Source organism: Mesoplodon bidens, assembly GCF_964165515.1.
Source record: "Mesoplodon bidens genome assembly, chromosome: 11".
Taxonomy (NCBI): domain Eukaryota; kingdom Metazoa; phylum Chordata; class Mammalia; order Artiodactyla; family Ziphiidae; genus Mesoplodon; species Mesoplodon bidens.
In genome coordinates, this window is record NC_138167.1 from 29,193,387 (window position 1) to 29,205,541 (window position 12,155).

The 12,155-nt window shown below is 38.3% G+C and overlaps 1 protein-coding gene across 3 annotated transcripts in view; it reads right to left on the reverse strand.

Annotated features, from left to right (window-relative positions):
- LGR5 (leucine rich repeat containing G protein-coupled receptor 5) overlaps positions 1-12,155 on the reverse strand; it is a gene marked incomplete at both ends in the record, with an annotated part of 121,099 nt that overhangs the window by 42,818 nt on the left and 66,126 nt on the right. For all 3 annotated transcript variants that reach the window (XM_081248850.1, XM_081248849.1, XM_081248848.1), the window contains one exon: positions 4,540-4,611. In XM_081248850.1, the coding sequence (XP_081104976.1) occupies positions 4,540-4,611 (72 nt within the window). The remainder of the gene's footprint in view (positions 1-4,539; positions 4,612-12,155) is intronic.

Genomic DNA, 12,155 nt, shown 5'->3' on the forward strand with positions numbered 1-12,155 from the left:
ATGAAACACTATCTCTAGAGGCAAAGGATGACTTCATATTTTCTTAATTTCTTTCCCTGAGGAGCTTTAAAACTGTAAAATATTCACAATTACATACAGTGTCCCCAAGCTACTTTAACAATAAATTTTTTGGTTATCTTTTTTTTTTTTGGCCAACAGGACTAAATAAGGTCAAGTACAGGTACTGTGAAGCAGGTGAGAGGAAATTATACGTTGAAAGAGGACTCTGTAACAATGGCGTGATCCTTAGGTATTTCCTCTGCCTACTTGTCCTATGTTTAGATATCAAGTAGCTATCCAGGCTCTTTTCTGAGAGGGAGAGAATTTTAGTTGTGCCTTTCCTATGGTTAGTTTTATCCATCACCTCCATGTGGCTTTGGTTCTGGTGCTGGTGGCAAGAGAATAAGCCATTCCTCGACTGAATGGCCTACACAAGAAAATGAACCTTTGTTGCGGGTAGCCTGGTTCAGAATTCCATGGGACTGGGTATTTTGCAATACTAAGCCAGTAACCTTTTATGAAGGCCAATATTTACAGGGATAATCATCTTAAATTTTAGTGATCTTCCAGAGCTCACAGTAACAAGATTTCTGATATAAAACAGTCCTCACCAAGGAGGGCTGTTGCTATCTTCATTTCCTGTCTTCTAGGACTGGATTACTCTTATCTTTCTCTTCTTTTCCAGATCCTTTCTTACCCTCCTTATATGATCAGGGCCCCAGATGAATATTACTTGTATATTATCTTTCTCACCATGCTACAATATAATCAGTTATTTCTTTCTTCCAATGACTTTTGGACTTCACAAAACATTTGAGTCACTTTCCACAATGGTAGGACCAGGCCTGTCTTGTTCAGCATTTTACCTCTAGCACTGTGGTTCTCAGCCCTATTGGACCCAAGTCTCCCTTTAATACCAAATCTTTTGTAATGCTTCATCCATTATATTAAGATAAAATTCATAAAAATATAGCCATTTACACACATCATTTTAAAGAAAAAAAAATCAACATAATGTACTGCCCTAACTGTATGATAAAGGAGAAATATAAGTAATTTATAATAAAGGGATATATGTATTATTATATATGTGATGCTCAGATATGACTATCCAAGGAGGTATTTCTATGAAAGAGTCAGATGTTTGCCTCCATTTTTTTTTTTTTTTGCGGTATGTGGGCCTCTCACTGTTGTGGCCTCTCCTGTTGTGGAGCACAGGCTCCGGACACGCAGGACCAACAGCCATGGCTCACGGGCCCAGCCGCTCCGCGGCATGTGGGATCCTCCCGGACCGGGGCACGAACCCGTGTCCCCTGCATCGGCAGGCGAACTCTCAACCACTGTGCCACCAGGGAAGCCCTGCCTCCACTTTTAATGAATAAGGTTGGGTATGAGAAAAGTAACATGATCAGAAGTTATTCTGTGCAAGAACAGGGAAATGAGAGTAGAGGTCTAAACGGATACTAGAATAAGATCTACAGTTAAGACATATAACAGATTATACTTATTTTATGTAATGTTTTATGGGAAAGAAGGAAATAACTTTTATTAAAACAAAGATAACATACCAAGACATATTATAGATGTTGCAGTGGAGAAAATAAGAAAGTATTACATTCTCACAAATGAGTGTTCCTTATAGATGAGTGATATCAAAATAATTCTCTCTCTTTTATGAGATAGGACTGAAATACCACAGAGAACATCCATCCTATCTCAAAGTTCCATTGCACGCTGAGGTGAGCATCTGTTCTCCAGTACTTCAAGAGGCCCTTGGGAGCACATCCCACCATAGGTAAGAGGGAATTGAGGCTAAACTGGAAAAAGAAAGTCATGATACCACCTGCATAGTAGTTGGGTGGTAGACCCTGCCGGATAGTGGAAGAGTAATATTAAAAATGCAACAGGCTACCCCCAAATAAATAAATCATTATATAGTTATCTCAGCACAGATTTTGTATGATTGTGCTCCCAACATTTTAAAGGGCCATATACGAAATATTTATAAAGCAGACTTTGTTAATGAGATTCAGTGAGAGCCCTGTGTTTCATGTTTCTCTACTAATTTAATGATAGTTATTTTTAAGAAGACGTTTTACAACTTCACAGTTACATAGCTTTAATTTGTTTTGTGGTTTCTGAGGTAATTCTTCTACTGCACTAATATCATTTTCAAATAAATATGTGGGTAGAAATCACAGGATGCACAATCTGTGTTAACTAGTCAATGATTTTGAGAGACTATATTTATACCATTTAATTTTTCCTGTACAGATTATTAGGCGTATGCAGAACTTCATGTAAAACCTTTCAGTATGATTATGAATGAAAGTATTATTGATTGAAGTTTGGTGTGGAGGGACAGTCAGAAGTCAAGAGGGATGCAGGGGGATTCTTTATGCTGGGCTGAGCAGCTCATCACAGGACAAGTTACTACATGCCAATCACCTGGAAAACCAAAGATGCCTCCACAAATTTCCAGAACATTCTGTGGCAGGCGTGATGACCATGGTTGAGAAGCATTGCTCTAACACTAAATACTTTCTAAATATTTGACAATTGGATTTGCTCATTGAATACTAGTCTTTAAGTCAGCAAAATAAAGAGAAGAGTGAATACTATTCCTGGCAGGGGTCTTGCTCCTTTTGAATCCCCCTCACATTGATAACGATCCAGCTGAAGTGCAAAGTCTGAAAGTGCCATTTTCTTGCTTACATCTTTTTCTTGGCTTCTCATCATGCTTAGGACATAATAATGTCTATGCTTTTTTGACATGACATACAGGATCCTGGTGACCAGGACCTTTTCTCTCTCTCCAGGCTCTTCTCCAGATACTCTCCATCTTCTCCTGAATGCTTAAGTACCACCTGCGTAGGGCTGTCTGTTCATCCCAGGTTCCTCCTGCCTCTGTGTCTCTATGTATAGTGTCCCCTCAGTCGACTACCTTATGTGGATGGCTGGTTCAAGGTTTGGCTTCTAGGTCAACTCTTTGGAGAAACATCTTTCCTAGGAAGACGAATTTGAACCATCAGACTGGACAGAGTCCTTCCCAACCTCTGTAGTTCCACAGAATCAGAGGGATCTGTTCATCTGTCTTGGTCACATTATCTTGATCCCACAATCTACCACTAGATTCTAAACTCTTCAAGGGCATGGCCATACTTACTGATCTTTGTCTTTCCAGCAATAATTTGTTCAATGCCACTTTGAGTGGTGTGTGTGCATACATGCGCACGTGCACACACACACACAGTCTAGTTCAGTATATCCAATATACATTTTGTCAATGAATTAAAATAATTCATTCCAATATAATTTATTTAACAAGTTTCCAAAATACTTAGTGGTACCTATCTCGACACAGGGAAAACATCTTCGGTGTCTCATCTAAACTTGATTTACGTGATGCATTTTGAATGGTTCCAAATATTTTGCTGGATTCGTGGAAATATAAGCACATTAGAATTGGTGCTACAGCCTAGAATTTCACCACATAATGGATTAACCTTAGGATTTGGAAGTATGACAACTTAAAAATATTGCTACCTAATAGTAAAAATAACTCAAGGGTAGGGAGATCAAACCCAATCACCTAAGTAGACCAAGACCAAATAACAGTTCTGCTTTTGAATTTACCTTTTAAAAAATATTAAATTTAAATAAAATTGCTTTTTAAAATAGACTATGTATCCCTCAGGTCAATGAAATGCAATGTCTATTAAGCAGAAATACATCAAATGCCTTTTTAGAGTTTATAACTTTTATCTCAAAGGAGATAAAATCAGGTTGTTTTCCCTGAGATAAAACTTTCCTGGTATGAATTTCAACTTGTGTTATCTATTTTCTCTACTAAGGTCCCTTTCTTTTCTACAAAGAATAAACTGAAAGAAAATTAAACAATGGGTACTAGGAGAAGGAGGTATCAGTAATAATGAGTTTTCTGATAGAAAATTAGGAAGTTGGACATTAAATAGTAAGAAAGCCCATTTTTTACAAGTCTCAATGAATTAACATTTCTCAATTAAACAACTACTCATTGTATCTACTTTGCACTAGGCTTTTCTACATCTATTCACAAGTAGAACATAAACTTGATTTTTTTTTTTTTACCTGAGCCTTATTCAGCGCATCACATGGAAACAAATTCTGCAAATGGTTTGAGGCTGTGATCTCATTATGTCAGCATAATAGTGATTTATTCACTTGAACCAAAATGACTCAAAAAACTCCCCCCAACTTCATAGCACAAAAGGAAAGGGAAATATGCTTTCACAAGTTTGAGTTGATAAGTTGGTTGGTTATTTAGGGGCAAACAAAGTTTTGACATTAAGGTTAGAAAAGGAGAGATGAAGTTTTTTCACACACAAATCCAGCCAGCTATCACATGTTTCTATGGTATCAAGGAAGGCAGACTGGAATTTAGATGAATTATCTCATGACTCTAAATAGTTTATTGGAAGAACTCAATCTTTACAAGTTAATTAGCATCCACTTGACACTAAAATCAGAATTATAACAAACAATACCCGGTTTACTTACAGAACTTTAAGACTGTAAAGGCCAGCAAATGCTCCCTTGGGAATGTATGTCAAAGCGTTTCCGGCAAGACGTCTGCGGGTTTCAAGGGAGAGGAGGGAGAGTAAGCATAGCTCTCTTCATGTGGAATTCATTTAGTTGTTAAAAATGCAATACAATTATGTGCAGACCACGAATGCCAAAAGCAGCTCTAAAGAACCTTGTTTTGTTATATTTTGCAAAAAATTTCTTTAAATCTCTAATCAAAAAGCTGGCAAAAGAAGGGCCTAAGAAGAAATATAATAAATTACCTATTTTACAATAAATCACTTAATAGCTTACACTATGTATATAAAACTCTCTATCCGTTCATCTGTTGATGGACATTTAGGTTGCTTCCATGTCTTGGCTATTGTATATAGTGCTGTAATGAACACTGGGGTGCATGTATCTTTTCGAATTATGGTTTTCTCCGGATATATGCCAGGGAGTAGAATTGCTGGATCATAAGGTAGTTCTATTTTCAGTTTTTTAAGGAAACTCCATACTGTTCAAAAGAGAAACAGACTCACAGACATAGAAAACAAACTTATGGTTACCAAAAGGGAAAGGTGGTGGGGAGGGCTAAATGAGGAATTTGGGATTAACACATACACACTACTATATATAAAACAGATAACCAACACGGATCTACTATATAGCACAGGGAACTCTACTCAATATTCTGTAATAACCTATAGGGGAAAAGAATCTGAAAAAGAATGGATATACGTATATGTATATCTGAATCATTTTGCTATACACCTGAAACTAACACAACATTGTAAATCACCTATATTCCAATACTAAAAAAATTAAAAAATAAAACTGTCCATTAAAAATTTTCTTTTATACAAAAAGTAGGCAAGGGAATAGAGAGGGAGCCATGGGCGGTGGTTGTGAGGGCAATGGGCTCTTATTTACAGGTACGACGGTTGATGGTCGGGGAAACCCCTCTGCTGAGAGGGCATTTCAGCAGAGGACTGAGCCATGCAGGGACCTATGTGAAAGGAACAGTGGTACAAAAGGCCTGAGGAGGGAGTGTGCCTGGCGTGGTCCAGAAACTGCAAGAAGACCAGCATGGCTGGAGTGGAATGACCAAGGGGAGAGTGACAGCAGGTGAGGTTGGAGCACTGTCCAGAGTCACTCCACAGAGGGCTCTGGAGGCCACAGTAGGGACTTCGAGCAGGGGAGTGATGTGATCAGTTCTGTGTTTTAAAAGGGTCCTTCTGACAGGACCCTTTTTTTTTTTTTAAATAAATTTATTTATTTATCTATTCATTTATTTATTTTTGGCTGCGTTGGGTCTTCATTGCTGTGCGTGGGCTTTCTCTAGCTGCGGCGAGCAGGGGCTACTCTTCGTTGTGGTGCGCGGGCTTCTCATTGCGGTGGCTTCTCTTGTTGCAGAGCACAGGCTCTAGATGTGTGGGCTTCAGTAGTTGTGGCGCACGGGCTCAGTAGTTGTGGCACACAAGCTTCGTTGCTCTGTGGCATGTGGGATCTTCCCGGACCAGGGCTCAAACCTGTGTCCCTTGAGTTGGCAGGCGGATTCTTAACCACTGTGCCACCAGGGAAGTCCCTGACAGGACCCTTTTAAAGGCGGAATAGACTTTGGGGGCAAAAGTGGAAGCACAGGAGGCGACTAGAGCAGTTCAAACAGGAGGTGCTGGTGTAACACGGCTGTGGTGGAGGAGGCAAGTGGTGGAATACGGCGGAGAAGAAAGAAAAATCCCATCTGGCAAACCATTTGTGTCAAGGTGAAACGTAGGTAGCCAACATTTCATATTTATGTTTATATTCTATATAACCCACATGCATTTGATTAGTTATCCAAAGTACTATATGTAAACTGAAGGACATGGTTTGCATAGGACCGTGCTATAAAAGAGTTGCTTATTGAATTAAGACAGACTCAGACTTGGTTGACAATCACAGGTGGCTTAACTGATCAGACTAAACTGACCAGGAACCGTTATTTCAGCCAAAATGTCCTTAACTATCCTGTTCATAGTCATGACTTCAACAGTACATTTTTTGAGTTCTAGAACCTAGCCTGAAAATGGGGGCTTACCGACTCTTACTGCTGCTATGTGATTGAGTAGCTTGATGGTTTCTGGGTCATTGACTTTGGAAATGAAAAGGAGAAAGTAAAAACGTTCTATTTATTTATTTTATTAGTTTAAATTATTGTTAGGGTAAATACCTTTCTGTTACATTTCCTGAATCATAGCTCATTTCACATGAATTGTTTTTCTTTTCTGGGCAAGGACTTTCAGAGCCACAGACTATAGTCAGAACTAATCTGTATAACCACTGACCTGTGTTATCAGGGGAATTTGTCTTAAAACAAAGGAATTTATGATGGGCTATTAGTTATTTGTTTTGCTGGTGGAAGATACATCTCATTGTCCAAAACCACAATTTAAGGAAATCATTGCATCCTTCCCCTCATTTCTTTACCACGTGGGATGGTTTTAGCAGTTAAAAAATTAAATACATATAAACTATAGGGAAAAAAAGACTTTTATATAAATGAGTACACAAATAGTGAGAACTGCACACAAATCTTTCCTGTGAAGATTTGAACTAACAAATCTCTGGGCAACTACATTCCAACCCTTGAGACCCACATACCATTTGGCTGGAAGGTTTTGTTTTTTGTTTTTCTCTCTGTTTCTAAAATTATTTCACAGAAATATCTCTTTCATCATTTTCATTTCTATAATAAGATACAACTTAATAGGAAAAACTTTTATATCTTTTTATATCATATAAAAATTTTTTTATCCTTAAAGATACCTCTCCATATAGAAGACTCAAATTGTCTTATCATTGTTAGTTTTACTGACTTAACTGCCATAAAAAGTAAAAAAAAAAAAAAAAAAAAACAGTAAGTTACAGTAGACACATTCCTCTTCAGATAAATCAGATAAGCAGAGGCTTGGGTGTTGTAACAACCAACTAAAATATTTTTGAGAATGTATGTTTCTTTGAATCTCTACAGTAATTTGAATCTCTAAAGGAATCCAAGGTTTTTTTGTTTGTTTGTTTGTTTGTTTGTTTTTTGGTAGCTTCGTTTTGTAAAATGGTGGGATGAGAGCAAAGCGTCAAGTGTGGGCCCTGATTTCTCCTCTCTGGACATTGGTCTGGAGGGAGAGAGGTGAGTGAACAAAATGGAATGAGCACTGAGAGTGGAAGAGGTACTTGACCCTGTTCTCTGATTGGGACCCTCGGGAAGATTACTGTGCAGGGAACCACGGTCCAACATCAGTCCCCTTGGCTGAGTAGTATTTTCCGAGGTAAGTGAAAGGGCCTGGTGAGTTTTAATAGGCTTTCCAGGTCATGTCTTCCAAGAACCCATTTGTCTTTTAACTCTTAGGTTTTTTTTTTTTTCTTTCCCTTTTGACTTACTTTTTTCTCACTATTAAATTGCTGCAAGACTTCACACAAGTCATTTAACTTCTCTGGACCTTATTTCACTTATTAGTATTATTTTTGGCCACACTGTGCAGCTTGCAGGATCTTAGTTCCCCAATCAGGGATCGAACCCGGGCCACCACAGTGAAGGTGCTGAGTCCTAACCACTGGACTGCCAGGGAATTCCCTTATTTCAGTTACTTTTAAACAATGATAGGGTTCTTCCACTAAAGTCTTTTTCTGCCCTACAATTGTTTTTGTTACACATGCATTTCCTCCTTACCTTCATTCTTTTCTCCCTTATCCTCCCTCCACCCATCTTTTTCTTCTTGTTTATTAAGATTTCTTTATTACATGTCACCAACATTTAAAAATCACTTTCTCATACTTTATATCAGGAGGTAGATCTGAGGTTATTATGCCCATATTTTGAAGATACAGACACCAAAGTTCAGAAAAGCTTTATGTAAAATGAAAAACATCATCTCTTTCCTGATTTCGTGTAAATGTAATCTAGTCCTTCCTTATGGAGCATGGAAGCTATCTAACAGCGGTGCTACTTAAATAATCAGAACAAAATGAACTTGAATATGACAGCCCCTATGATTTAAAAGAAGACATTTCAGACTACTTAGCAATTTCATGCTAGTTTCTAGGAATTACTGCTTTATTTTCCAACTTTTACAAAGTACATGAGATCTAGAGGGCACACATTCTCTATATGCTAAATTAATTTGTATCAGAAATTTGGTAAGGGCTAACATCAGGCTTAATGGTAGTAGTTTTCCCCCTTTTCCCATTCTTAAGATCTGCCTGTTTCCAGTTTTCTGGTACTATTTTCTGTCTCGTGGTTTCCAATATTAATTTCAGTGGCTCTGTTCCTATTTCTGAATTTCTTTTTACTCTTCTGATTTATAATGACCTGAATAATTGTAGTTAAACTATCACTTAAACATAAAATTTCTGAAATGTCAAAATGTTCCCACTTGAAGAAAAATTCTCCTAAAATAAAGTTAGCATTAAACCATACTAATATTGTAATTAGTGACTTTCAAAAGACAAAGTGATGAGAGCAAATATATTAGTCCATTCAGATTGACTATTCATAATTCAATTCGATTAACTAAAGCTTGGCTCTGGGTTCCTGCATACAGGAGCCAAGAGTCTGGGTCACTGAAGTGTTAGACACAAATAGGATGAAACTCATAGTCTGATGTAATCTCTTAATCTTGCCTCCACTGGCAGTAATGCATCATCACTGTAACTAAGTTCACCATGGTTAGGTTTTCTCTCATAAGATGCCTGTGCTAGTTGGAAGGGCCCAGATACTTAGCATTTAACCCTCTGACATTCATCTTTGGTAAGGTTTGCTGAAGCCTATTCAGCAGGCTTGAATACAAGGATTATGACAATCCACAGATCTTCTCAGTGTAGAAAAAAGTGTCTTTCTTAATATGCAAGAAATTGAGATTTAAAAAAACCCTTTCTCCCCCAATAAGTTAAGCATATCTTATTGGTCAAATCCAGCCCCAAATCATTCCTTCTTAAACTGTGTATTTATGAACTGTCCATTTTGTGTTCGTTATTACATAAGATCAAAAACATCAGATTTCAGTGTTTAAGGGCTAAGACCACTGGCCTGAATAAGTGAACTCTTCAGGTCAACAGGGAGATCCTTTAGTGGTTATACAGACCTATGGTTTCTTTAACCACAGACTAATGAAGTTCAATTTTCAACTCCTTTGTGAAGTATTCCTAATTACCTCAGTCCACAGTCAACTTTCCTATAGGTTATATTCTATACAATGCTGTCTATAAAGGTTCATTTTCTACCATTTTATATGTAGTCTACTTGATTTGATTATAGGCTCCTAAGGTCAAGAATCTTATTGCCTGCCTAGAGCAGGGAGCTGAATTAATATGTACTGATGGATCATTTGATCTTATTTCCAAAGACAGTTGGCCATAGTGCTAGAGTTACTTCAGGTCTGGCCTATTGCAAGATCTCTGGCTAGCCACTGCATAAACAGATCAGAAACAGCTGAAGAATATTCCTTCTTCATTATGCATCAAATTTAAACTCAGCAATTTATTTGAGCACTTTCAATATGCCATGTACAGGCCTTTGGGTCACAAAAATAGTATGTACCTTTTGTAAAACAACTTACAAGTTCTAGGCACAATGTAAAGTGCTTTATATACATTGTGTTATCTAGTGATTTTAAAAATCACATTAAACAAGTGACATGATTATTCATTCCCCTTTTACAAGGAAACTGGGCCTATTTGCTCATGCTTACGTAGAAAAGTTTACACAAGAGAATTTGGTTCAACCATAGCATTTGGGCTCCAATATTTGAGGTTTTAAACATAACTTTGGTCAAAAATAGGTTGGTCTGGAGCTTGGGTTGATCAGGAGCAACCAATCTGAAACAGGAAAAACCCAAGGACGCAAATGACTGCATCACTTGAGGTACTGGCCTTGAGAAAACCGTTGCTCACTGCCTCTTTTTTTTTTTTTTAATATTATTTTACAATCTACTTTTTATTTTTAAATTTTTATTTATTTATTTATTTTTATTTTTGGCTGCATTGGGTTTTTGTTGCTGCACGTGGGCTTTCTCTATTTGCAGCGAGCGGGGGCTACTCTTTGTTGCGGTGCGCAGGCTCTAGGCGCACAGGCTTCAGTAGTTGTGGCACGTGGGCTCAGTAGTGTGGCTTGCGGGCCCTAGAGCACAGGCTCAGTAGTTGTGGTGCAGGGCTTAGTTGCTCCGCGGTATGTGGGATCTTCCCAGACCAGGGCCTGAACCCGTGTCCCTTGCATTGGCAGGTGGATCCTTAACCACTGTGCCATCAGGGAAGCCCTGCTCCCTGCCTCTTCTTCAAAGTCCTCCCATTGCCTTCTGGATCCTGTACAATCTTTCTGTTCTCATGACTATGGCTGGTTGTTTCTCTTCTTTCTAGCCCCTCTTTTTTTTTTTTTTTTTTTTGGAGTATAGTTGATTTACAATATTGTGTTAGTTTCAGATGTACAGCAAAGTGATTCAGTTATATGTATACATGCATATATATCACATATACATTCTTTTCAGGTTCTTTTCCCTTATAGGTTATTACAAAATATTGACTATAGTTCCCTGTGCTATACAGTAGGTCCTTATTGGTTATCTATTTTATATATAGTAGTGTGTATAGGTTAATCCCAAACTCCTAATTTATCCCTCTCCCCCCTTTCCCCTGTGGTAACCAGAAGTTTGTTTTCTACGTCTGTGAGTCTATTTCTATTTTGTATGTAAGTTCATTTGTATCGTTTTTTTTAAGGTTCCACATGTAAGTGATACTATATGATATTTGTCTTTGTCTGTGTTCACCCCTCTTTTAATACTCATCCTCCAAACACAGATGTTCTTCAAGTTTCTGTCCTCACACCTGTCTTTTTTCCTTTATCTAGTGGCACTCAAAGTTTAGTGTGCATTGCCATTGCCTTAGGAGTCATCAAAAATTCAGATCCCCAGGCAGGCCCCAACTCAGGTTTAGTGACTTAGAGTTTCTGGGGGAAACGACTCAGGAATCTGCATTTTAATAAGCAGCCCAGGTGATTTTAATATGGATAGAGACCCATACTGGGAAACAGAGCCTCAACCCTCTCTCAAAGTCCTCATCTGCTCCGGCACCTTCCGCAATCACCTCTTTGTAAACAACTTTCCAATCATTATCTCTAGAACAGAATCGTCACACTCCAGACTCATATTCCAACTTTGTTAGTGACATTCCCATGTGGATGTCCTGCTGGCACCTTGCACTTAGTAAACCCAGAACCAGACATCCTCTTGCCTCCAAAATATCAGTTATTCCCCTTGAATGCCCTGTTTCTATTGACAGTGCCTCACCTGTCTCCTAGCACCTAATGTTATAACTTTACTCAGAGTCATCCTGCACCTTCAGACTTCCTTTCAGTCCCTAGATCCAGTCAACAATGAGTGCCTGACTCTCTCCCTCTGCTGTAAAGCTTCCATATATCCCAGTGGGTCTCAGCCCCCAGTAGAGCTTTAAAAGAATGATGTCTGGGTCTCCACTGAGACCCATTCAATCAGAATCTCTGGAAATAGGCCGTGGTAATTAGTAGTTTTAAAAATTCTCTGGGTGATTCTAATGCCTATGCAAGGTGGGAAACTCTGAAATAG